Source organism: Strigops habroptila, chromosome 9 (assembly GCF_004027225.2).
Source record: "Strigops habroptila isolate Jane chromosome 9, bStrHab1.2.pri, whole genome shotgun sequence".
Classification (NCBI taxonomy): Eukaryota; Metazoa; Chordata; class Aves; order Psittaciformes; family Psittacidae; genus Strigops; species Strigops habroptila.
Window position 1 is genome coordinate 21733184 of NC_044285.2, and position 26296 is coordinate 21759479.

Genomic DNA, 26296 nt, shown 5'->3' on the forward strand with positions numbered 1-26296 from the left:
TTCAGCCACCTCCCCCCGCCCCGAGGGTGCCCGGGGGGAGCAGCCCGGCGCTGCTGCGGGCGGAGGGGCGTGCGGGCCCTTTAAGAAAGTCGAAACCCAAAAGTTCATCAAAGTTGAGAAAGTTTTTCGTAGAAAGGGGGGAGGAAAAAAATAATTAAAATAACTCCCAACAAGAAGACAGAAGCGGCGCCGCTCCCCCGGGGCCGGGCCGGGCCGGGATTGGCGGCGGGCGGCCCGGGGGCGGCCCCGCGCGGGCGGGGCTGGGGCGGGCGGGTCCCGGCCCCGCTGCTCGGTGCGCGGCGGCGGCGGCACCGGGAGAGGCGGCGGGGGCTGGGGCGCGTCGGCCCCGCAGCTGCGGCTCGTTGCGCTCCGCTCGGCCCCGCTACCCCCGACCGGGCCCTTAACAGCGGCGCGGTCCCGGGACGCCGCATGTGAGCCGGGAGGGCAGCACCGCCTCGCACCGCCCCTGCGCACCGGCCCCGCACCGGCCCCCGGAGCTCCGGAGCAGCCGGTACCACCCCCACCCCTTTCGCCTCCTTACCCCGGCACCTCACCATGAGCAACCTCAACAAGGACACCGAGCACACCAACGGCAGCGGCAACGTCGAAGAGGAGGTGAGAACCGGGGACGAGGCACGGCGGGGCTGGAGCATCGGGGCGTTGGGGAACCGGGGATGGGGTGTCGGAGGTGGAGGACCGGGGATAGAGCACGGTGGCGTCGGGGAATTGGAGATGAGGCGTCAGGGATTAAGCACCGCGGCATCGGGGAACTCGGGCCAGGGCGCAACGCCGTGGTCGGGGAACTGAGCACACGGCGTCGGAGCGGCAACCCTGGGTCGTCGGGGCCCACAGAAGGGATGCTGGGGCTGCCCCGAGCTGGGAGCCGGGGTACAAAGCGTCGCGGTCCGGGGCTGAAGCACCTCGGGCAGGGCGTTGGGAGCAGCTCTTGGGACTGGCACCCCTGGGCCATCCCGGGGAGGCAGCAGGGACTGGGAGCCCCTTCTTCAGCCCCATGTCCCTGTAGCCCTGCGGGGCAGGGGGTTGGCAGGTCCCTGCTCCCTCCAGCTTATGCCCGTGGGCAAAGCATCCTGTCCTCAAGTCCCTGTGGCTGGAGGGCACCAGGCTCCTGTACCTAGGCACTGCTCTGCCCATGTGGGTACACTTGGACCATGGTGGGGGAGATCTTGCCTAGCTCTCTGTTGGCAGCCTAGTTGGGGCTGGAGGGCTGTTAGCTGCCTTGCCAGCAGTCTCCTTCCCTTAGATGGCCATTGCAAGCTGGAGCCTGGCTGCTGCTGGACTCTGTGCTAGGAGGGCTTGCAAGGGTCGCTTGTCCATAGCGCCATGCCAAAGCTGAGCTTGCAGCCCAGCATGTTTGCTCCCTGGCTGTTGGTAGCATCACTGCGAGCACTGTGCCTCTCTCATTGCATCCCTCCAGCAGGCGTTGGCGCAGTGGGTCACCCGCTGCCATCCATCTTGGAGAGGGTGCTGGAAAATGCCTGGCCTCGGCAGCGTTTTGCTGCAGTCTTCATGCCCAGGGAGGTGCCATGTCCCCTCCCCTCACTGGCTCCAGAGCGCCGTGCGCTCACACCACCGCAACATGGCGCCTGGTTTGCTCCACCACCCACCGGGGCCACACGGTCCCCGTGCACCAGCTGTCCTGGGGCTATTGCACCCACTCGTCTCCAACCCAGCATGGGGGGATGTGGGTAATGGGGTGGAATGGATTGGCAGGTGGTGGCTGTAGCGTTTCTCCACCCTGCGCGGAGCAGGGCTTAGATGATGTGATGCTGCTGGTGACATGTCCCAGCTTCACTGCGTGGCACTGGTGTGGGTGGGGAGAGACCAAGCACCAGGGACCCCGTGCCGCTTCCTCGGTGTTGGAGGCTTGGTACCGAGGGTTCTGTGGGATCTGCACGTGTGTGCACAGGACAATGCGGATCCTTGATCCAATTATTCACTGGCCTGCAAAGCTCCCCGAGGTCAATGCTGCTTGGTGCATCCCAGTGGCGTTGCTCCCGCTGGCCTGGTGCCCCACCGGTGGTGGCTGGATGAGCTCTTGGTGCTGGCCTGTTCCCTGCTGCTGGGTCATGGTCTGGCAAAGCGGGTGCTGGAAGCCATTGCGTTTTGGGAGCCTGGAAATCCCAGCCCTTTGGGGAGGCCAGTCCTCTCTGGAGCGATGCTTAGTGGCTGGAAAACAGTTAAAGACTACATCCCTTGGGAATGGGGCAGGAGTTGAACAGAAGCAGTCCTTGTTCTCCATCATGCTACCTCTGGGTGTGTGCTGGAGGGGAATGGTTCCATCCACCCTGCTAGATGGTCTGCAGCCTCATTGAGTGCTGCACCCAGGAGTGCAGCAAAGGACTGACCGCCATAGAGGTGGCTGAGGATGCTTGAGAGGTTGTGGGATGGGACTAATGGGGGCATCCCCATCCCTGATGGGGTTGCTGCTGGAAAGCACTCTCTCTGCCAGGATCTATCACAAATAGCACTGTGGGTGATGAGCTGCTGGCTGGGCTTTGTGGTGTCTACCCTGAGCCTGTGGGAGCCCTCTGATGGTTTGTTTTCCCTGTACATCCTCCTGGCTGACTGGGAGCCATTCCTTGCTGCAGAATCAGCTAATGGTGGCAGAAGGAGTGACCTTGTGTTCAGGGTCCTGATGTGGTCTGAGGGGCTTAATTCCAGATCCAACCCAAATTCTTGCCCGGACCTCCTCTGATACAGAGTGATAAATACATTTAGTGCAAAGTGGAATCTTTCAGTCCCAGCGTACGCAGGAGGTGTGCTGGAATATCTTCCCGTATTGTGTGGATAATGCAGCCAGATCCTGGCACTGCAGACACTCCTCCATTCCCCCCCCTCCATGAGCCTCCCTTGCCGCCCCCCTGAGTGTTTGCAGAAGGGTGCCATGTGCCCCAGATATGGTGTGGGGCTAAGCTCCCAAATTCAGCCTTTCCCTTTATCTTATCTGCAAGCCTCTGGATCTCGCAACCGCTTCCTGCCCGGTGACATGCGGAGGACAGGAATGCCTCTTGCTCCTCTCGAGGTCGTTAACGGGAATGTTAAACAAACAGGGCCTAATGTCAGTCCCTGCTGTTCCTCACCAGACACCTCCCCAAGCTTGTTCCCTCCCCACTTGCTACTATCTTCTGTTTAGTTTTCCAGGCAGCTGCCAATCTGCGTGACAGCCGATGTCCCGCACTCCTGAGGGGTGGTGTGAGACGGGAGCTGCCTGGGTGCTGCGCACCCCTGCTGCAGGCAGAGCGTTCCCCAGCCCTTGGAGGACCTTGCTTGCTCTCCATGGACACTATGTGTTGTGTTTGTGGCCGTGTTGCAGTAAGGACCCTGTGTGTTCACCCTGCTGTCTCAGATGTCTGATGTAAAAGTGTTGCTTCTACTCTAGAAGTTCATCCTTGTTCTCCCAGGAGGTCACTGGACAGTTTTGGGTTCATGGGGAGCAGGGGAAATCTGGAGCTGGTTGTCTAGATGCACAAAGCAGGTGGCTGAAGTATGTGGTTATCCCATGTGCCCTCTTGCCTCCTTCCCTTGGCTGGTCTCAAGGGCCTGCTTGCAACTCCATAGGCGGTGGCTGCTGCTATCGTGGTAGGTTGGACATCATGGACTGCTGAATGTGGAAAGCATCAAATGTAAGATGAGTACCAGGAGAAGCTAACTGGTGAAGCTCTGCTGGGAAAGGATCATCTTCCCTGTTGGTCCACAGCAAGGCTGCAATGTTACCCGTTAAAGATGCCCTGGTAGGGGAGGCAGAAGGCTCTTTGCTCCCAGCCCGCCTCTGCAGTAGTGAGTGTTTCATCCCTGGCCTTTTGTAGCTGTTGCACACTGGAGGTGCCAGAACCACATGGGAATGCCAGTGGTGAGCAGCCTGTGTTACGTGCTGGATGTCTGTAGCACTTCATGGACAGGTGCCAGGCATCTCTTGATTTCTGTAATCTCTGCTTGAGTGGACCTGGATACCTCTTGCATGCATGGATTCTAGCTCTCCGTCTTGAAACAAATAAGGTTAATGTAATTTCTGAAGCCGAATAACTCTGTGATCCTGCTCTTTGCTACAAAGAACTTGAGGGTGTAGTAGTTATGCTCACCGCTTGCTAATCATCTTGTACTTGGTCTTCCTGAAGCAGGATGGTGATTTAGAACTGTTTTCATGCATCATAAAAGTCCCCTCAATGTTAGATGCAGCTTTCTGTTAGTGACAGATTGTTGGCTGAGCAAATACCCTGAAGTCACCATGCACACAGAGGTTCTGGGAACTGGTGCGTTCCCAGACCTCCTCTTGGTGTATCAATGATTGCTTTTACTGGGGGAGGGATGTGGGAATCTCCCTGTTATCTCCTCAAGTCCTGGTGCCTCTGTAAATACCCTGTAAAGAAGCTTATTTCTTCTTTCTTGATTTTTCAAATCTAAGTTTTTGACATGAGTCTAAGTTGTTTGGAGCATCGATATCCCAGCTAGACCCTGTGATGGGTAACTGGTCTTCCTGCTACCTGGCTGTGTAGCTGGTCTAGTAAATGAGGCCCAGCTTCAGAAATGCTTGGAGGTGTCTGGAAGGGAGCTAAGAGTCGTTCAGGCTTTGCTGTGCTTCCTCATGCCTCTGCTAGAGGAACTAGCAGTGTGGAAGGTCCAGTATGATTCTCGCTGGAACTGGTACAGAGGACTTTTGGAGCCGAAAGATCCTTTAGGCTTGCTGGTCTTGGCCATGCCAAGTCATGAAGACTTTGCTGCTTGGATCATGGACCAATGCTTCTGCCTGTCCTGGACCTCTGGGGGCCTGAAGTAAAGGCTTCAGCTTGAAGCCTCACCAGGCTGTGAGTGTGGAGGTGAGGTGGTCAGCATCTCATGCAGTGGTCAGCACCTTCTCTTCAGGAGTACCAGGCGCTGGCTGGGACCCAGTAGCCTTCTTGGTAGACTTCTCTGCAGTCTCATGTGGCAGAGGCTGTAAATGGAAAAGATTCATTTGTGCTTTAAAAGACCTGTGTGCCATGTGGAATGGCTGAAGCCAAATTCCTCCTGCGTTCCCAGTGCTGTGAATCTGGACCTGGTGAGGGAGCAGGGTCGTGGGAGTCAGCCCCAGCACTGGAGCTGCTGAACCAGGGCCATGCTGAGGTGTATTGGTGTAGCTGTGATCCTGAGCTAGCCCAGCATGTCTGAGAAGGAGGAGGTCATGATGTGGTTGAGATGCTGCCTGTCCCCAGGCCTCTTCTCCTCAGCTCACCCCAGCAGAGGGGTGTTGTGGTGCTTTGGATGGTGGCTGGAGGGCAGTGCATGTAGAGCTAGAGGCTTATGCAGGGTCTGGGCTTTTCTTGGTGTGTCTGAGATGGTGAGGCTTCCTTCAGCCCTAGGGCTCACCCACTGGCTCTTGCCTGGAGATGGGAGCAGGGATGGTGCTGAGGCTTGCTCTGTCCATCTGTCTAGTGAACATCATCACCTGCACATAGTTCTGTGGACAGGGACAAGATGTTGACCTCTGCTGTGCGCTCTATGCGAAGGAACAGTTTCAAGCCCAACGGGTCAGTTGTTGTCCTGTGCTAGGGCAGGGTGGCCAAGCAGGGATATGAGCTCCTGCCTCCAGCCAGCCCAGTGGCTGCTGGGGTGGGCTTCTCTAGAGGACAGTTGCATGGGACCATATGTGCTGGCCTTGCACATTGCTTCCCTTGATCACTGAGCCCAAGCTTACCCGGCCACAGGCTATGGTTGCTGGAAACCCAAGGACCCAGGAGGGCAGTCTTACACATGAGGAGGATCTCCAGCCCTGCTGCATAGCCCAGAAGAGGCTATGAAGATGTTGCATCTCCTAGTTTGGGGTGGTACATTCAATCCTGTGCCACAAAGGACATGATGATGGGTTCTTGCATTAGTGTGGGGTTGGCCCTTGGTGCACAGCTGTGTGTCAGAAGCTGTTGGCCTGGGATGTGTGTTGGTCCCATCTGCTTTCAAGGGCAGGAGGCCAGTGTCTGTCTGAAAGTGTGACTCCCCCACGCCACCTGTAGCAGTGGCTTGAAGTGCAGAACAAACTGTGGAGTTTGAGAGCACCCAGCTCCTTTAGGGAGTACTGGAGGAGAGAAGTAAACTTCACTTCCCAGGGTTTCGCTGCCTGCCAGTGCAGAGTTGGCTGGGACGTGACCTGTTCCTTGTGGGCACCTTAAAGCTTGGGCTGTGGGTTGTATCCATTCTTGCTGTGTGCTCTACCCTGCTCCCCAGGCCCTCCTTCTGGGATCATTGTCTTGCCTCTGTTTTGCATCTATGTTATATGGGCTGCTTGGGGTCTGTGTGGAGCTGCCCTGTGGTGCACCGGGAGATCAGGGCATGACGCTGCTTGGGGTTGGCATTCCTGGCCCATATTTGGGTAGCACAGGGCCACTGGGCAGTGGGGAGGGCTGTCTTGCCAAGAACTGCATTGATGCAATGGTGGCTTAGTCCTGTGGGTGCTTGTCATCCTACTGGTGTCCCCATAGGTCTCCCTGTAATTGGGGTGACACTCCAATAACCACTGTCAACAGCAGAGAGCTGCTGCAAGCCTTCAGCTTGCCATCACTTGGGTTTTGTGAGAGACTTGCTTGCTGTTGGGTTGTGGAGGTACTAGGCATGCTCCGTGGGGCTGTGGCATGGCTATTGGTGTGCTGCCCCAAATCAGGTTGGTTTAAGGAGATATTCGAGTGCCTTTGTGGGCAGAGGAGCCACAGGACTGAAAAGCACTCAGAAATCACCTTGTGGCAGGGCAAAACAGATCTACTTGCTTAAGAGGTGAGAATGTACCTTGTGAGGGTCCTGCATCCAGACCAGTGTGTTCTTCTCTGGGCAGAGGCTGGCAGGAACTTGTCTCATCTCTGTCTGCTGGCAGGACAACAAATGCCAGGAGCTGGCCTGCAGCAGGTTTATCTGGTATGAGACCTGTGGGTAGGGTCCATGGCTCCAGCCGATGGAGAAAGGGGTCTGTAGGTCCCTGAACATCAGAGGGTGGCATGTGTGTTGCTAGGTCTCTGGAGCCAGGGGCTTAGTGCCATGGGTTGGGCAGCACATGCATGGGTGTGAGCATCCCTCAGCATATTGTCTGTGATTCTCATGCACAGAATCTAGCTTAGGCACCTCTTGGCAAGGTGGAAGGCTGCAATGGCATCCTGAGGATGCTCAACCAGCATCTCTCTGAGCTGGGGAGCTGCCCTGTTGGGACAGTAATTCCTTGGGAGTTGTAGAGCTGACCTCCCCAAACAGCTTTGAACCCCTGGGTGAAACGGTGTGCCATCCGTTCCATGGGGTCCTGCAGCAATGCAGGGGATGGCACTCAATAGCAGGGCAGAGCTGCACCAGCAGCACTTCCTCTGCAAGGGCCACGGACTATTCTTGGGTTCTGCCTCGTTGTGCCCAAGGTTATCGGCTCACATGTGCTTCCTGCTCCCCCGGCAGGGCTGGTGCCTCTCCCTGCTTCCCCCTTGCTCCAATGCCTTCCTACCCTGACCACAGGGGCTGCTGAGCCCTGCTGACACCCCCCTGCCTGACACTGGGAAGAGCTGTGCTGGGGTGGGCTGATCCAGCTACAAGTGGCGACACATGTGAAATGCCCCAGCCTCAGGGAGCAAACTGCTTGCACGCTTGTGGTGAGCCTGCTTTCCTCCCCTCTGGGAGAGCAGGATGTGGGTCCTGGGGTGCCTTTAGTACAAAAGGCTGATTTCAGAGGGAAATGCCTCCTTGCTTCAAGTGCTGGGGATTATATGAGGCTCTCTTTGCCCTCTGGGGATGGGTGAACACCTTTCTGGTGTGTGTGGGATGCCATGTTGCTGCTTGGGGCTTACTGGCTGGAGCGGCTCTTGGTCTGATCCTGTGCTGGGACTCAGGGCTACCTTGCCTGCTGGCCTGTGAGCTGCCTGAGGACATGGAGATTGAGGACCCAGTGCTGAAATTGCAAGCAGGCTCCTGCAGCCTCCTTGCTGTTGAGCCCTGCTGGTGGGGGGGAAACTGAGGCACGGAGTGGTGACAGAGCCTGTTAGCAAGCCTCTTCCCCTCAGGAAGCATGCTCCATGGCACTGTGGCTGCCCTGCTTTTCTGCCAAGCTGTCCAGACCAGCCATCTCTCTGCCCCAGTTTCCCCTCTGCTGGGTTTCCTGGACAGTTTGATGTGCTGAGGAGCAAACCTTCCCAGGACAGGAACCCTGCAGCCCCATGTCCCATATGGGGCAGTGAGATGTGGGTGCTGTCCCATTTTTAAGCCCTGTGGCTGGGATCCTGAGTGCTTCGCTCCCTGCAGCCCTGTTCTGCCAGCTCGCCTCCCTGCCTTATAAGTCCTGGCTCCTGGGGCAGCCTCGCTGCATTCCAGCGGCCTCGCGTCAAGTGGCCTGGGCTCTGTTTCCCCCTGCGGCTCTGCTGGTGGCCCCGGGTGCCACTGGGCACCCCACTGCGATGCTGTCCCGGGGAAGAGCTGCAGCCCATGTGTCTGAGCTGCTGTCACCTCAAGGACTGCCTTTGGGATGCTGCGGCTGAGCTTGTCCCTGTCGCCGGCAGGATGGCACGGGGCTCCCTTTGGCTGCTGGCATAGGGAGAAGTCTCAGTGGATGTATTGGTGTGAACGAGTGGGAGATGGCTTGTGTCCAGGCATGTAGCTGGGGTGGTTTCCTGGAGCAGGGGGTGTCTAGAGGTATAGTGTGGGCACTAGAGCATGTTCCTGCTGTAGCTGTACTTGGATATCTCCTAACTGCTGGTGGTAAAGGCTTGTGTGCTCCAGGTGCTGGGAGCATGGCCCCAGGACCAGATGATTTTGGGGGGCTGGAGAAGCCACAGCTATGCAAAAGCAGGGCTGATCCTGCAGGAGGGGAGGGTCAGCTTTGTTGGCTTCTGGGATGATTTGGAGCAGTCTCTTAACAGAAGCCTGGTGCTGGAAACCCACCAGAGCAGCCTCGCTGGAGCTGGGTACTCATGCCTTCACATATAATGTTTCTCACATAACTTGACCCTTGCTGGCCTCCACGGCAGTGCCTGGCTCCTCTTGGGGCCCTTTCAAGAGCTCTTATTTAAAAGCAGACATGGCTGGGAGATGTGGATGTTGTAAGACCCATGCTGATGTCCTGGCATTGCTTGACCTCTGGTAGGAAGAGGCAGGTGTTGCTGCTTGGGTTCCTTAAAGCTTTGGTGCTAAGAACTTGGCTGTGCTCACACTAGATGTGTGTATCTTCTGGAAGACACAGCTGTGTGAGTGCTTCAGAGCCACTTGAGCACTAACTGGGTTTGTCCTTGTCCCTCCCTCCCTCCTGCGTGGGAAGCTATGCTGGGATCCTCCCTCTCAAAGAGATGGCCTAGATGGTCTTGTTCCTCCTGGCAATAGTCCTGTTTTCCATGGCTCTCCTCCATCCCTGCCAGGTGCTTGGACTGGGGACATCCCCAGAGGGGGCAGGACAGGGAAAGGGAAGTGTTTTGTGCAGGGCCTGCAGCAGTGTGACCCCGTGGGGCTGTCTGGAGCATGAGCTGCTCCCTGCCCTGCTTCCCTCCTGTATGTGTGTCCTGTTCAGATCAGCCATCCTGGGCGAGATGGGGTGGCTCCTGCCTGACATCTTGAGTGGCTGGTACCACTGGAGTCTAAAAGCAAGCATAAGAATGGGGTACTCCTGGAGATCTGCTTCTGCTGTATCTTCTCCAAGTTCCTGCTGAACGCGCAGTTTGGCCCAGGCAGCTCCAGATCTTGCTCAGGATGGATTTTCTTATTGTCATGTGACTTTTCCAGCTGCTCTGTGGGGAGGCTGAACCTGCTGGTTGGTGGCAGGGAGTTGAAGCAGGGCAAACTTATTTAAGCAGAAGCTTACCCTGTCTTGGCATGTTGAGTGCAAAGGCTGGAAGGTGGGATTCATTGGCCCTAGTTGGTCCTAGTGGCCTCCCAAAGCCTGCAGGACTGCAGAGGGGTGACTGGAGGGTCCTAGTTCAGCTAATCCACTGGCAGATGCTTGTCCAGACCCTGTTGCTCTCATCTACAGTTCCCTCTTTCTGGAGCAGGGGGAGGAGGCTGGACCAGAGCTACCCACAATGCGCAAGTTGCCTCCTGCTTTTGTCCTGTGGGATAACCCAGATCTCCTTGCTTTCTGATTGCTGCTGATGCCATGTTTGCACCTTGCCTCTGAAGCGATCTCCCTCTGGTTCACCTCGCTCTGTCCTCGGGTCCCACCAGCCTCACCCTCCCTTCCCTGGGTAACTTGGTCTCACTTTCCCCTCACCCTTTTCTAGACCACTTGCGGAGATCTCGGAAAACGAACCACTTGATCTCATCACCTTTAACAAGCTCTTCTGAACGGGGACCTTCCTTAGTCTTTCTTGAGACCCTTCGGGGAAACCTTGTTTGAAGATGTTAGCTGGTGGCATTTGGTGGTTTCCAGGCTCTCTTTGGGGTGATGCCAGCCCTTGGTGGGTTCTGCGGGTTGTCTGAGGTACCCTTCCCTCTGCAGTGTATGGTGACAGACTGGTGGAGGCCAAGGGAAGCTTTTGGCCTTTGAGAAAAGGTTTCTTGCTCCTGTCTTTGGTAGCAACTTATGGGACTAGCATTAGGAGCTTGTTACTCTGACAAAGAGCTTTTCTAGGCACCTGCATTGCTCTGTTCAGGCTGTTGTAAGGGCTCTGAGTAGCTGAGTTCCCCTTCCCTGAGCAGCCATGCGTCTTCCATTCTGGCACGCCTGTTGCAAGGACTTATCAACTGACGCATCATGGGACCATTTAGAGACCCAACAGGATGCAGATTTCTATCTGCTTGGAAGAAACATCCATTCTGGGGTCCTGAGATCCTGAAATATTGAAAAGGGATGGTGCTTTCACATGGCTAAGGCACATGTGTGCCACCACACTGCACAGTTCTCCCCTGCAAGAGATGGCCGTGTGTCTTCTGGGAATGCACTGTGCACTGTGAGTGCTCCATGTAGCTGATGCTGAAGCACAAGCGCCAAAGTCTTGGAGGCAGCCAGCGCGATGAGAGACAGTGCCATTGCCTGCTCTGTCTGGGCATGAGGTGGCCCTGGAGTGATCCATCGGAGCATCAAATGAGGGGCTGGGCAGGGTGGGAATACTGTCAGCCTGAGCCTGGGCATGGAAAGTGTTTCTGGAGTGCTTCAGATAGCATCCTGCTTCCCTAGACAGGGCACAGCAAAAGCTGGGGTGTGTGGTAGGGCCATTCATACTGAGGAATCAGGGAGGGGACGGGAAGAAAGCCAGTGTTGGAGGGAAGGGTGCTCAGTGGCTGCATTCTGCAGCAGTCTTGAGGCACACCAGGCTGGAGAAGGGCTCTGCATACTAATGGGAGTGGTAGCAGCCCACTGGGGTGTTCACTGGGTGATGGCAGCCCTTAATCTTGGTGTGCACAGAGAGCAAGAGGGGCAGAGGACCCAAGACTTTCATGATTACTTTTTGTCCTGGAGGGCTTAAGCTGCCCTGAGTTGATGTGAAGGGTGACTCCCTGCCCTGGCAGGACCGTCTTGGGCACAGGAGCTCAAGGAGCTGTGTGTTTTCTCCTGTAAAAAGGAGAAAGTTCCCTGCTTGGAGGAGGCTGCCTTCAGAGTTATAGGGTGAAGAAGCTCTGCTGAATGCTCCTGTGCTCTCAGGTGTCTGCTGTCTCTAGCCCAGGAGCAGGGCAAGTGTGTGCTGCTCACTTGGATGGCAAAAGAGGTTTAACCATGTGTCAGATGCATCTCACTTTGTCTGGGAAGGGACAATGGTGGAGTGGAAACTAAAATGTGGGAGCAGAGTTTTCCTGCCCTGCGAATGCAGTGGGGTTACTCCAGCCTGGGAACAGTCCAGGAGATGAGGTCTCGCTTAGAGCTCCTGGTCTGGCTGTGTGTTTTGCAGCTCAAAAGTGGCACTATTTGGTGCCATTCTGAGCATTTGGGTATTGCTCCATGAACTTCTCATGGTTTGTTTGGGACTGGCTCAGAGGGTGACATCCCTATGCAATGAAAAGTGAGGAATACAGAGCTCCATCTCATTACTATAGTCTTCTATCTCACCTCACGTATCTATCAGTGCTGGCTGAGCTGTGCTTGTGGTCTCGTGGTCCTTGTTAATGATCACCAGTGTCTTTGTGACCTCTGTGCATAACTTCCCTTCGTAGCTCTGTGCTGATTTATGAGAAGTCTTGGAGGCTTCATCATGCTGCTTCCTATGGAAACACGCTGCCAGGCCAATGTCTCCCAGTGTGTAGGGAGAAGGTGGCTATGATGGTCTGACTGAGTTCTCCCAGGCCATGAGCCTTCAGTACTGTTTGTTCTTCCTGGCTATTCATGTGAACTATCATAGATAATTTCAAGACTTCAGATTGAAATCTTCCTCTGGTACTGAATTCTTGCTTATACATGCTGAGTGTGTTTGGACTCAGTACATGACTTCTACAGCTTGGAAAGAGCGGCAGCCTCCATGGACTTTGTGCAGCACAGCTGGCTTTTGGTTGGGCACAATAGAACAAACACTCTTCAGAGCTGGTTTGGGAGCAGCTTCTGAAGGATCTGATGCATGTTGGTGAAGGAGCTGGAACGGACCCCAAACCTATCCTCCCAGTGATGTTCTGGGGCCATTGCAGGAGTCAAAAGATGCGAGTATAGCAGTGAGGTTTTGTTCAAAATTGAGGGCTCTCTTTGAATCAGTGGCAGAAGTGCCAGGATAGGCTAAGGCAAGGAGACCTACTGTATGATCTGTAGAAAGATCTAGAGAGGTGCTAGTCTCTTGTGGACCATCGATATGTGTCAAACTCTGTTAGTGCTTTTGGCAGTCTATGGTCTTTTCAAGTTTTAGTCATCAAAGTCCAGTCAGGCTATGAGGCTGGTGTCCATGCCCTGATCAACCCAGACTATTCTGCTGGGGACTATTTGTAAAGGTCTAAATCCCCTGTGGCATGGAGGAAAGGAGTGAGTGTATTTTATCTTGGCCAGCGCTCCTCTACAGTAGGGAAAGGCTGGTGCCTGCAACGCCACCTTTGGTGCAAGCTGTCTTACTCCTAGCTGTTGCACCTAGCTTCGGAGCTGTGCTCTGTACTTCTGCTTTCGTGCTAAGCATCTCCTTTCAGTAGACCTCGTTGACCTCTCTCCTAGGTACGGACACTGTTTGTCAGTGGCCTTCCTGTGGATATCAAGCCCAGAGAGCTCTACCTACTCTTCCGACCATTCAAGGTAAGAAGGTTTTCAAATTTGGTCTCTAGTAAGAAAGATGCTGTCTTGTGGCCAACCTTGCAGTCAGGGTCTCTGTTGGAGGGGCAGAAAAGATGAAGTGGGAAGGTTGGCCTTCTGTGAAAGCTTGGGGAGCGTGCTACGAAACCAGCATAGTAGCCTATGGCTTGTGCTCAGCTGGGGAACCTCCCTGGAGACAGTTGTTGAAATCATGCCATCTCCAAGCTTGATGAAGGCTGCTTGACCAGCTCTGCTGCCGAACTGGATCAGTACTTCCTTGAGGATGTGTCCTGATCTTCTAACTCTCCATCCTTCACTAGATCAACATGTAGGCTGCCTTGGGGGAAGCGGGGTTTCCTTATTTGCACTCTTCTAGCATGGGGTGCTCTGTATTCTCTAGGCACTAGCCCAGCAGGGTGCTCATCTTAGTAGCTTGATGAAGGGCTAGAAAATGGGATTTCTTCCCGAAGGGCCAGAATGGACTAGCTAAGATACCTGCTCTGCCCTTAGTCTAGTCTAAGTCTTTTTTGGTCGGAAAGAAGTGTTAATGTACCTACTCCTCCTGCAAAACCCTGCCTCGTGAAGGATTCAGTGCTATACGAACTCCTGGAGCTGTCGTGTCATGTCTCGATTGTAGTTTGGCTCCTTCAGGAACCTGACACTGACTTGCTTTCTTCCCTTCTGCAGGGTTATGAAGGGTCACTGATCAAGCTAACTTCAAAGCAGGTATCTCCTCCTTCCAGTTTGGGTATTCTTGGCTTTTGCTAGAAAACCAGACATGAGGGGAGGGGAGGGGGACGGATACTATTTCACTATGTAAAGCATTGTCGTGTTTAGCACCATGTCTACAGCAGGGTTCTGCTCACCTCCACTATCCTGGTGGCCCCAGACTCTCAGCATATGCTGAATGGCTCCATATCTTCTATTGCTTCCTAGGGGCCATATGGGCTGGATGAGACCTGATGCTTCAGCCTCAAACCCTGTGCTGCCAGCAACCTTCCCCAGTCCCACCCTAATCCCCAACCTAAAAAGTCCCCCTTGTCATCAAGGGGTACCCTTGCTGGGGGCTACCAGTATGAGCAGTGCCCCTGCCTGCAGGAATGCCAAAGCATTTTGGTGTGGTGGGAGCAGACACAGAGCAAGAATCTTGGGCAGATGACCTAAGACCCTTCAAACCCTACGTGAAGGCCCTCTGCAGCTTTAGGTGGTCTCTATTGCTTGCTGTAAGCTGTCTGGGGCAGGGGGGGTAGCAGGTAGCCTGAGGAGCTGGAAGAGGTTTCCAAACTAAAATCAGAATTATTTCTTTTAGCCAGTTGGTTTTGTGACCTTTGACAGCCGGGCTGGTGCTGAAGCAGCAAAGAACGCCTTGAATGTGAGTACCTGATATGCTGGGAGGCCCCTGGAAGTCTGGGGGCCATATGCTGTAGCTAGGCCTGGAGCTGTGGGCTAAAGTTGTATTTGGCTTGCCTATAGCATGAGAAGGGGTCAGGGTGTCTCAGCTGTGCCGTTGGGTACAGAAGCTAAATGGTCCTGCAGCATCTCACCAGGGAGGCAGGAGAGCTGTTTAAGGCTGACATCAGCGTGAGCAAATGAATGCAAACTATTCTACACTTAGTGTAGGTGTAGTTTCTGACCACTGGAAGACTGCTTCAGGGCCTCTGAGGGTATGAGGAGAGAACATCTATTTCTTTTCTCGAGTTGGCATGCAACTCAACAGTTGGCCTCTGGTAACAAGATCCAGTCTGTAAAGTCTATTTCTTATCCATTAAGTGCTCCCTCCTGTATGAGGAAGAGTGATGGACTAAGAGAGCCCCCTTGTTCAAATCAGCATGTATTACCTATGTGTGTCAACATGTGGCCAGAGCTGCTATTCAAGGAGCACTGAGCACCAAGGTGGGCGCTCATCCTTGCTTGACTTGGGCTTTGCTTGGGGTACCTGGAGCAGCCAGATTTTCTCTGGGGAACCAATCCTTGGAAAACAGATGAGAAGAGAGGTCTTGTGGGCATACGTGGTTCCCAGGCACAGGGTGATACCCAGTTGACACCCTGTAATGCTTTAAGTAGGCATGTGGAGCTCAACTTGTGTTTGACATCAGCTTTTTGAAGCTCTAAGGCAAGCTTACCAGCATATGAGGGTAGAGAAACAGGCTCAGTTCAAAGCTGGTCTGTCATGTGGCCGTAGGACTTGCATGATGCTAGTGGCCTTGTTAAAGCCTCGCTTACCAAATGCCCAGGTGACAAGTGTGTGGCAGGTCAGCAGAGCAGGTCCTTGTCCTGGACTCTGATCTGCCAAGACCTCTGCAGCCAGAAGGTATTTTTTTCAGAAAGGAAGGAAACACACATGCTGCTGTTTGCATGGCAGGGCCAAAGCTGTCTAGTATAGGCTCTTTAGCACATTCACAGTGTTTCCAAACTGCTGCAGCTCAAGAAAAAGACCTGAAGATGGTTGACATGGCAGGCATACTCAAAACTATCCCCATACCATGTGGGAGCTAGGCAGCAAGACTTGCTGATCTGGTTCTGCTCTGCTGTAGACCTTGCCTTGGGCACTGCAGCATGTGCTAGTGTCTCTGCCTGTAGCAGCACTACAGGTAGGAGCTCCAGTACAGATGGGTTATCCCAGCTCCAGCAGATGGATATTTCCTGACCAGTGCTGGTAGACATCACTGCTATGCTGGTTGGTGAACTGCACATAAGGAGCAAAACTGTGTCCCTCGTGCTGGAAACAGTGGTCCTAGGCCAGCCAAACATAGAAATACAAGCATATGGGAGCTCGAGTGTTGCAGTGAGGTGACAAAAATCTGGGCATGTGGCTGCAGCATGGTGGCCTTGGTTCCCTGGTTGGGCCTTGCTCTATGGATAGACACAGCCTGTGCTTGGATTGGAAACCTCCCCTTTGAGAGATTCCTGTGCTTTCTTCTGTGACAGGGCATCCGCTTCGACCCAGAGAACCCCCAGACCTTGCGGTTAGAGTTTGCAAAAGCCAACACAAAGATGGCCAAGAGCAAGCTGATGGCCACGCCAAACCCAACCAACATCCACCCTGCCTTGGGCGCACACTTCATTGCACGGGACCCTTGTGAGTATGCTTTGAAGTCATGGCTGGTCCATCATGGGAGATGCCCAACCCCGGGAATGCTGACAGGGTGGAAAGAGAACCATATGCATGTATGCTTTGGCTGAAATATGCCTGGTGCAAGAAGGCCAGCATATTAGGGTTGCAAGAGAGTAACAGGCATCTGGTAAGGCTTCTGGCCAACACTAGAAGTGTTGGGAGAGCAGAGCTGGTTTTGGTAGTTCAAGTGATATCATAAGTCCTTTAAATCATCCCTAGGTGCCAAGCAGAAAGGATGGGTTTTGTGTCATGTGCCCTCAGTGTAGCCTGGTGGGGTGAGCAGCCCTGCTGAGGCTTGTTGGGCAGCCTGTAATGTGGTGCTGAAAGCCCTGTCCTCTGTCTTGCCATCCTGTGGCAGCAGCCCTGTCCTGTGTGTGTGACCCAGCCTGTCCAAAGCCCATGTGGGGAGCTGAGCAGTGATGGAACATGTTCCTGGCCTCTCTTGGCAAGGCTGGAGGAGCAGCTGGTCACAGAGATGCTGCAGGGGTGCAAGATTTTATACCTCAGTGCAAAGCTTCAGCTTGGGGTTGGAAACCCCTTGAAGCAAGCTGCTGGGGCCAGCGACTGAGCTGCTGCCGCCTTGTCTCCTGCTGTGTAGATGACCTGACTGGAGCAGCTCTTATTCCAGCGTCGCCAGAGGCATGGGCTCCGTACCCACTGTACACCACGGAGCTGACCCCTGCCATCCCCCACGCTGCCTTCACCTACCCAGCGGCCGCCGCCGCGGCTGCTGCTCTTCACGCTCAGGTGAGTCGCTCCCTGTGCCAGAACCTGGCTCCCCTCTGCCCTGCCCCGGAGCTCACTCCCGTGGGCTCTGCTTGGCTGGTCCGACCCTGGCCTCCGCACCTTGGCTCCTGGGCAGAGCCTTCTCCTGGCCCAAGTGTGTTGGGGCCCCCCAGCCTGGGGCAAACCGCAGGGTCTATGTGGCCTCTCGGGGCTGGATGATGACTTCTGACCTGGAGGTCCAGCCTGCCTCCTGGCAGGAGGCAGGCAGATGGGAGAGTCAGGGCTCAGTTTTGGGCTGGCTGCTTTGGTCCCTGTGGCCAGAGGCTGGGACTGCTGGGAGAAAAACTACCTGCCAGCAAGTAAAATGTCCTCCTTGAAGTCATGGCAAAGACAACAGGTTTAGCTCGGTGCTGAAGCTGAGGGGCTCAGCTGGGACCCCCTTAGGGCCAAGCAGTTCAAATGCTCTTGAAGCTGGAGGAGGAGGTCCTGCAGGAGATGAGTGAGTCCTTGCCACAGTGAGGAGCTCTGATGGGGCAGTGTTATATACCCTGGATGCAGGCTAGGGAGGGTCACTCTGTTTACGAGCCTCTGGAAATGCTGGTGGTGGTTCAACCCACTGCCTGGTGTCCCAGGGTCTGTTGCTGACAGCTGGAGATGTAGGGATGCCTGTACTGGTCTGAAACTGGAATGGTTTAATGTACCAAGACCAGCACTCCTGCTAAGCATGAAGCCCCTGAACCCATGGAAATGCAAAGGGAAAGCCAAAACAGCGAAGTAGTGTCCTAATTCCAGATTAAGGTGCTTGGTTTAGAGCAGTTGTGCAGGAGAAACTGGAGGCCCTGTGCCTGCCCTGCTTGGTGTTACCAGCCAGCTGTGCTCTGCCTGCTTTGGTCTCTGCTCCTGTAGTAATGCCATGGGGGACTAGCGCAGTGGGACTCTGGGCTTAGACCTCTGCTCTCTGGTGGGGGTTTAGCTTCCCTGCTCAAATTGAGAGGAAAAGCTGTGTCCCCTCACCTTGTTCACCTGGCCAGTGGTTTGCTTGGTTGGCCCTTTGGCATCCTCTTGTTTCCTGCAAGTGTCTTGACTGTGACTGCCCAGCTTCAACCCAAGCTTGTCTCCCAAATGCAATATGGAGGCAGTGGAGGGGATGCAAGCTCCTGGCTTGTGTAGGCTTGTCTGTCCTGCCCCTTGCACCCCTGCAGGCCTCTGCCGCTTTTGCCTTTCTACTGGTGAGCTAGTTATGGGCTGAAGCTTCTGCAGGGTAGGCAAGACATTCACGGGGCCCAAGGCAGGGCCAGGCACTGGCTTGTTCTTCAAGGGCCTCCAGAGCCAGGCTGGTCCCTCACCAGGAGGCTGGTGCTTGCTGGTGTTCTCTGAAAGTTACTGATGGTGCCCACAACTACAGGTGTGTGCTCTGTGGTAGCCCAAGAGAGCAGATGTCTTCTTTTTTGCTGCCCCTTTTGTGTAGGGTGATGGAGCCTAAGGGCTGTGGCCAGTTGAATTGCCCCTCTGCCCTGGCTGAGGTGGTTGAGGGGATGATAGAGTTATAGAATGGTTTGGGTTGGAAGAGACCTTAAAGCTCATCCAGTTCCAACCCCCTGCCATGGGCAGGGACACCTTCCACTAGAGCAGGTTACTCCAAGCCCCTGTGTCCAACCTGGCCTTGAGCACTGCCAGGGATGGGGCAGCCACAGCTTTTTGGGCACCCTGTGCCAGCACCTCACCACCCTCACCAGGGAGGTGAAACCATTACTGCAGTTCCTTCAAGGATGATCATTGGTGACTGTATGGGGACCCTGAGCATAAAGGTTAGACCCCAAGCTTTATGGTGCATGATGGGGGACCCACCCTCCTGAAGTGGAGGGTGTCAAGGAGGCCTTCACCTTCAGCCACATCTTTTCCCTCTGGGGTCTTAGTTCCTGCCCTCTAGTTGGCAAGCTACTAGCTTTCAAAGAGCTCTTCTGGCCACAATGATTACCCTGAGGCCCCAGGGAGCTCCCTGTACAGGTAGGACTCCTTGCCCAAGGAGGTCCATAAGACCTGGGGGCATGTCAGCATTTAAGGAGCCAGCGTAGCCTCTCCAGGACGTGGCTGGACCCAGCTTTCTTCCAAGAGTACCTGGGCTGGACGAGCAGTTACAGGAGCTCCTTGCTGGTTTGGGCTGGAGCTGGCAGTGACCTCGCAGGGAGACGTTCTGGCGCAGTATATGTTACCAATAAAGTTTTATGGGGTTAAACATTATTCAGACTGGCAGGTCCAAGCTGCCCAGTCTCTAGGCTGGAGCCCTCTCCCTTGCAGAGCTGGGGCAGGGTGGAGCGAGTCAGCAAAGTGACTTTTGCTCACAAACTGGGCTAACCTTAGTCTTGGTGTGCCAAGCCCTCTGCTCGCACTGGTAGGGGCTGGTTTACCTTGCTGGTGGGGTGGTGGGCACATGAGTTGTTCTCCAGGACAGCTGCAGTTCTTCCTCCTGATACTAGTGTTGGCTGGAGGATGTTCAAGGGGGATGGCCAGAGCTGTAGCAGCTCCATAGCAATCAGTCCGGAAGCAGGTGTGAAGTTGGAGGCTGTAGCTAAACTAAGAGGTTGGTGCAGAAGATTTAAACCCACGGTGCTTGTCCTCCTGTATCTGTGTTCAAGTCTGGTAGTGAGCAGGAGCGGAGGTAGCTGCTCTCTGCACCCATGCAGCCTCTTGAGAGCTGTCCAGATGGCTGACAGGGGTGACGAGGGGCAGGAGATGGTGCGGGGCTGGCCTGGCGCAATGGGAGCTGTCGGTGAGCTGCTTGTAGACCGCACTGTTGGTGATGCTCCCAGCAGGCACCTGGCTGCTGCAGATATGACTGTGGCCTGACCCTGCGCCACTGAGGGCCTCTAGTTGTGGGGACTCTACTGATTTTAAGATTGTCCCTTCTGCCTTCCCTCCCTCCCACCCTCTCTCAAATCCCTCCTTTGATGTCCCTAGTGAACTCCAGCCATGATGCCAGCGCAGGCTAGCCCTGAAGCTCAGAGCTGTCCCTGAAGATGGGACACCCTAGTGATGCCTTATTGCAGCTAGTGGAGTGGCTGTACTACAGCTCCATTCCTAGAAGTGTTAAGCATGATGGCAGCCACGTCTGGAAAGACTGGTAAGGTAACCATCTCTCCTCCAAGGTGCACCATGGGATTTGCAAGCTTCTGCCCATCTCTGTAGCCCGTATCTCCTTGGCAACCCAGTGCATGGGCCTCACGCTACCCACCCACCAGAGCCTGGGGAATGAGATGCCAGGCCTTCTTTCTAACCCACATCTCCAACTTGGCAGCACATGACATGGCGCACACAGCATGGCACCATCTTACATCAACTCCTCCCAGCTGAGCCAGGCTCAGCCAGGTCCCGCTGGTGGGAGGGGAGCAGCCTGGTTGAGCCAGGGCAGAGGCAACCCTGCCGCTTGGTGTGAAGGAAACCTGGTTTCTCCCCAACTATGACCCTTCAAGGGCAACCAGAAATACAGCTTGATCTCACTCCTGGCACACGGTGGGGGAGGTGAGTGACGTGATAGTAATAGCACACAACTAAATTCTAGCGGGCACATTAGACAACAGCACTTGCCGGTCACTTTGTTCCAGAATCGCATACCGGGACAGACCCTGCCCTTAATCATGGGTCTAATCTCACCTCTTTCCTCTCCAGTTACTGGAAATGGAGCAAGTTCCTACCTGGAGCTTGGCTTCTCCCTTGCAACCTGACATCACAGGTGAAGGGGGAAGAAGGCCTGGCTTGGGACTGGTTGTCAGGGAGGATGGTTACTGTGGTCAGCTCTAACTGAAGGAACTGAGTCTTGGCTCGCTTCTCCTTGCAGTGGTACTGGGTAGTGGTTTTTCCTCTGTGTGGTTGTGATGTTGGGGAAAGAATTCAACAAAGATGGGAGGCCAGGTCTGCCTTTGCCCTTGGAAGACTGTGAGGTGCAAAGATGTGCAGAGTTGGTCTCATGGGGAGAGCTTGACACAGTCATAGAGATAACAATGCAGCTTGTCATGTTCTGCTGGGACCAGGTGAACAACTATTGCCTTTGTGATGAAGTTGGGCTGCATTGCATCTCTGATGGGAAACCTTTTGTTTTGGAGCGCTGCTAAGCCGGGCTCTGAGTGGGCAGTAGGAGACTTCATAAGAACATGACTGGTGCTGGTGGTGGTTATCATGTGGTGCTTGTAGGAGACTAGGCTGACATGTTGGGTACCCAGAGCCCAGAAGACTGTCTGGGGTGGGTGTTTTCAAGGCAGGAAGCAGGTTGCAGATGCTAATCCTTTAGGGGGTGGCCTGCCCAAGGTGACCTCAGAGCATCCATGTTGCTGCTGCTGGCAGCAGCCTTGTCTGGAGGCTTTGAGGAGGTGGTGGAGGTGGGTGTCTGAACTTAGGACCTGAACAAGCAAGTGGTGGGTGAATGGAGCAGTCCTGGACCATGGCTATATGGTGGTGGTGCAGGAGCCCAGGAGGACCCTAAGGCTTCCCAGCACTGAGTTGAGGCAGAGCCCAGTGATCAAAGAACACAGTGCTCCGAAAAATCTTTCCCCTCTTGTTCACTGTGGGGGCTGGCTCAGAGCAAGCTGGATTTCCTGAGCAGTGGCTGCTCTTGTGGATGGACTGAGGCAGATCATGGTGGCTGTGATCTGGTGAGAACTGGGAGTACAGGGAAGATGTGCTGGCATAGGCTCAGGTGCTCCTCCTTCAGTACCGTACTGTTGGAGGCTGCTACTTGCTGGGTGTGTGACTGCCTGGTACCACCAGCCTGGCTGAGCCCTGAAGCACCAAGCAATGGCCATGGTGGATCTGCTGGACAATGGGGATCTGCCTTTGTGCACCACTGACCTCTGGACTTGCTTCATGGTCTCATCTGTAAAAATCTCCTGAACTTCATGTTGTGTCAGCTGAGCTCTGATAGAACCTTCCTTGGATGGGAGGCTGCAGACAGTGATGGATTTTCCACACCTAATAACTTGTTGCCTGTTTGTTGGAGCTGTTGTGTAGGACTTTGCAGGATTATTCTTTCTGGGCAACCTTCATGCTTCCCAGAGCTGTGAAGCACTCCTCAAGACCTTCATGTCTTTCTAAACTCCAGTGACTTAGTGCTGGCATAGCTGGCCAGGCAGCCCTGAGCAAGCTCTCCCTAAGCCAGCCCTTTCCTCCTACTCAGAGAAGAGCAGGCAGGAGATGCTCTTGGCTCCTCCAGGTACCTGCTGAGCAGCCATTCTTGCTAAATCACACCTGATGAGTGAGCTGGACCGAGATGCCATCTGAAGTGACTCCCTGACCTGTGGCCAGCATGGGTTCTCCCTAGCTCAACCCAAAGGGAAGCAGCACAACTCATGTCCAGTCTGGGAAAAGGAAAAATGCTTGTTTGCTGTGGCCTTTGAGATGGGAATGGCTCCATGAGCTGCAGCATAAGCTGCCTCAAGGCCCAGAGGGGTACAAAGCATTGGATGGATGCCTATTAAAACATTCCTCCTAAGCAACAGGATGGATCAGTGCCTGTCATCTTCTCTGTGCTCCTCAACATGGTGTGAGATGTCCTCAAAGCCTCTCTCACCATAGCTGCCTTGGGGGATGTATGTGCTTGACTCAACTGCAGCCAGGTGTTCTTGGTGGTGGGTTGAGCGGCTTGGGTCTTAATCAGCATGCAAGTGTTTGGATGCTCCTCTGCTTAACCCAGCCCCCTGAAGGACCCTACAAGCATGTGGCTTGGGTGAAGTGCCTACTGCTGAGCCTGGAAGTGTGTGTCCAGAGAGTGCTAATGGGTGACGTTAGTACCTCATGGGTGCACCTTTGCAGGTTGTCCTTGCCTGCCCTGGGATGTGTCCGTGTCAGCTGTGTTTCCACCTGGAGCAGAGCAGGGCAGCTCTTGCTGGCCACCACTGTGGTGTGCCCAAGGCTTGCACACAGTGACCTGCAGCCTGGGGGAAGCGGTGATCGTAATGTGCCAGTGGCTTTCCAGGGTCAGGCTGTCTCAGCAGCACAGCTGAAGGTGCCACTTTGCACATCAGCAGCTGGTAACTAGATACAGCTCTTGGACATGTTGGTTGGGGTCCCACCAGCTCCCAGGAGCACAATGTTGTGCTTTGTCCCTGCCTGCACAGGGAGCCTTTCTTGTACCTTGGGAGGTGGCTGGGTCCATTCCAGTAGCAGGGATAGCTCTGCGCACCACAAGATGCTGAGCAAAGCAAAGGTAAGCAGACCTAGAAGTAACTAAGGAGGAAAGGCAGGCCGCCCGAGCTAAATGTGGCTTGAGGATGGATCTCTGTATTCAGGCCATCCATCCTTCCTCTTATTTTCCTGCTGAAGGAATTGCTCTCCATAAGGATGGTGGGCAAGATGGGAAATTTAAATTCTGAGGGTATTTGGGAGAGGCAATGGAGGACTTGACAAGGAAAGTGAAGCACTGATGGGGTGTGTATCCCATTTACCATTTAGGTAGTGCTGGTCTTGCACTGCAGCAAGGGAGAGTCTCTTCGCTTCTGCATGTTTCATCTGGTCCCTGGAAGGTGGCAGGCAAAGGCACAAATTCATGTTCTCCAGCTGTTTTCTGGGACAGATGTTGCACATGGAAGCTCAAGGCTGGCTGTAGTGAGCTGGTGGTGTCTGCGTTATCCCCACAGGCGGGTGTGATGTTTGCAGTGGTGTGGCCACACCCCTTTCCAACTGTAAGCTAATGCAGCTACAGAAACAACTATGTCTCTTCCAGTAAAGCCTCCCTTGCTCTGCTTTCCTCACCAAGTTCACTCTTTCTCATCTTCCTCCTTGACAGACGTACTATTTTGAGAGATAAGAGATCATCTGAAAGCCCTTGGAGAAACTTGCTCCCCATGGGCAAGTGCTCTGGCTTGGCCTGCCAGGGTGTAATCCTCTTGGGACAATCCTATACATTCTCCGGTGGTGGTGGTGGTGGTGGTCTCTTCCAGATGGCTCCAGGAGCCCCCTGTTTGCAGAGTCTCTCTACTCCTGTGGCAAAAGCAAGGTGCTGAGGCACTTTAGATGTGAAGAGAAAACTGTCTTCTTGCCTAGCTGCTGCCTCCAGTCTGGTTCTGCCAGTGCTTTCTGCTGGTTTCAGAAACATCCCCCTAGTGAAGGGTGTTCCTGCCTCATCCCATCAAGTCCTTATTCTTTCTCTGGGCTGAAAGACCTGGCAGGTCATTTTCTCACCCTGCCAGCATGTCCGAGCCTTGGCTTGTGCCCAGGATCACTGCATCTGCACAAGCTCCTGCCAGCCTCCAGGCTGAGCCCCTCTGAGCTATTGGCATGTGGGGCCACCGCGAGTCAGGGTGGTTGCATTTAGTGTATGAGCATTGAAGACCTACGGAGGAAGGCAAGGAGAGGTGCTCTGTCAGAAGTGGAGGCTTATTAATGCCAGAACTACAGACAGTGCATGTTCTAGGGAAAAAACCCCAGGATTTCTGTTGCAACTTGAAGCTTGGCCAGGCCTAGGGGTGTGCGTATGGGGCAGAAGTGGCTCAGACCCCTGAGGACAGGATGAGGAGCTGGACTGGGGGATGACTGTCCTGCATGTGTGTGGCTGCTGTGCCCGCTTACCCAGAGCCATGCTGCTCACACTGAGCCTGGCGTGGGATGGAGGCAGCTCCCAGGGTTAAGCACGCTCATCCTTGTGAATGCAGGGGGAGTTTCCTGTTGCTGCTGGGCAGGAGGAAACAAACTACTTCCAGCTGCGGAGAGGAGGGTGCTGGAGTGTGAAACCTCGGCCCTGGAGGAGGACTGTGGCTGCTGAGGAGATGTGGCTCTGCTGAGCAAGCACCTCCTGGTGACAGGGCTGGGGGGAGGAAGGAACCCCTGTCCTTGCACTGTGTAGGACCCATAGTTGTCAGTGATGCTGCTGCTCGTACCAGGCTGCTGCCTTCCTGGCCTGTGTTGGTGGAAGGAGATAACCATGCCCCAGACCAGCGTGGTGGTCTCAGGCTGGGCAGCAAGGGTGTGGCTGATCTGGGTCCCTCTTACAGGTTGATGGAGAAGTATAAGGCATGGTGTGCATGGCATCAAGATAGCTTTTTGTTCATAGCACTAGATGGGACTGGGGGGGAGAGTCTTGGTCAAGTCCATGCCCTTGATTCCCTCCACCCAAGGCTGGACTGAATGGGACACATCTGGCTGCTGTGTCGTGGAGCGAGCTATGGGGCCAGGTGGGAGCTGACTTAGTGACATTTGCCTCGTGAAGATGTCTGGCAAGGAGTCCGACCATCCCAGTGTGCCAGGCTATAGACAGCTTCAAATGCGGTGCTGGTGCCTGAACAGGAGCTGGGATCCAGCAAATCTAACCTGATGTGCAGGGCTCCTCCCTGTGGGAGCCATCACAAGAAGATAGACTTGAGGTCACTGAATCATGCTCGAAGCTGTTCAGTTACTGGCATTGCAGCCCTTGTGCTTGTGGAGGGAGGACTTGGCCATCACAGGCAGCTATGCTTTCTGGGAGGTGTGCGCTTATTGTCCCTTTGAGCTCCTGTAAGGATGCTGCAGTGTCAAGGTCCTGGCAGTTTGCTGCATGTTTTCACATGAAGGAGTGAATGCAATGCCTGTGGCTTGGCATCCCCATTGGGTGCCAGATGTGTGCTTCTTACAGGGGTAAAGGGAGTAGGGTTTGAAGGGACCGACTGTGCATGTGCCTAGGTTGAGGAGTAATCCAAGGGCTGTCACTGAGACTCTGGGTGTCCCGGTTTTCAGTTCTGACTCTTCTGAAGGCCTATGTACAGCTTCTGGACAGCTGGGACTGGGGACACAGGTCTGCATCTCCCCTCCTGGTTAACTTTGCAGCAAGACTTGCATTGCAGAAGTCGTGCAGTGCATCAGTTGGACAGCGTGCCTCGTTAGAACATAGCCAGTTTCTGTCTCCTCGTCACTGCCAGCTGTATCTCAACCTGCTCTGGCTTTCTTGAGGTCTCTTGCATGCTTAGAGTCTGCAGGGGGGACCTGACTCTAGCAAGAGTCCTGCCTGGCAGATTCACCCTTGCTGGGTGCAGCCAGGTAGGGGTTAGAGAAGCTCTAAAGCTTCTGCCAAACTAGATGCTTTGGCTGTGGCTGCAACTCTTCCTTTGCCTGACTGACTCGAGTCCTTGCTTCCAGAAAGCCTGAATGTCCTTGACTAAGGGTCCCTCTTAGTGGGAGAGTGCCATGCATGGAGGTTGGAGCTGCTCTGGGAATACTGTTGTTTTTCCTCTGGTATGTGGTGCATGTGCCTGGGAGGAGAGTGTCCAGCCAGGCTTGTTCAGGCAAGGGGACGACCTTGCCTGGATGGTCTAGCAGGGGGAACAGTTCACACCACGCTCCAGAGGGTTTTCTGCCACTTTCTG

At 54.6% G+C, this 26296-nt stretch overlaps 1 protein-coding gene across 1 annotated transcript in view; it reads left to right on the plus strand.

Annotated features, from left to right (window-relative positions):
- The first annotated feature begins 271 nt into the window (after positions 1-271).
- RBPMS2 (RNA binding protein, mRNA processing factor 2) overlaps positions 272-26296 on the plus strand; it is a 28067-nt gene continuing 2042 nt past the window's right edge. The window contains exons 1-6 of the mRNA XM_030497647.1: positions 272-615; positions 13058-13135; positions 13820-13858; positions 14442-14504; positions 16061-16211; positions 16846-16994. Of these exons, the coding sequence (XP_030353507.1) occupies positions 556-615; positions 13058-13135; positions 13820-13858; positions 14442-14504; positions 16061-16211; positions 16846-16994 (540 nt within the window). The 5' untranslated portion in view covers positions 272-555. The remainder of the gene's footprint in view (positions 616-13057; positions 13136-13819; positions 13859-14441; positions 14505-16060; positions 16212-16845; positions 16995-26296) is intronic.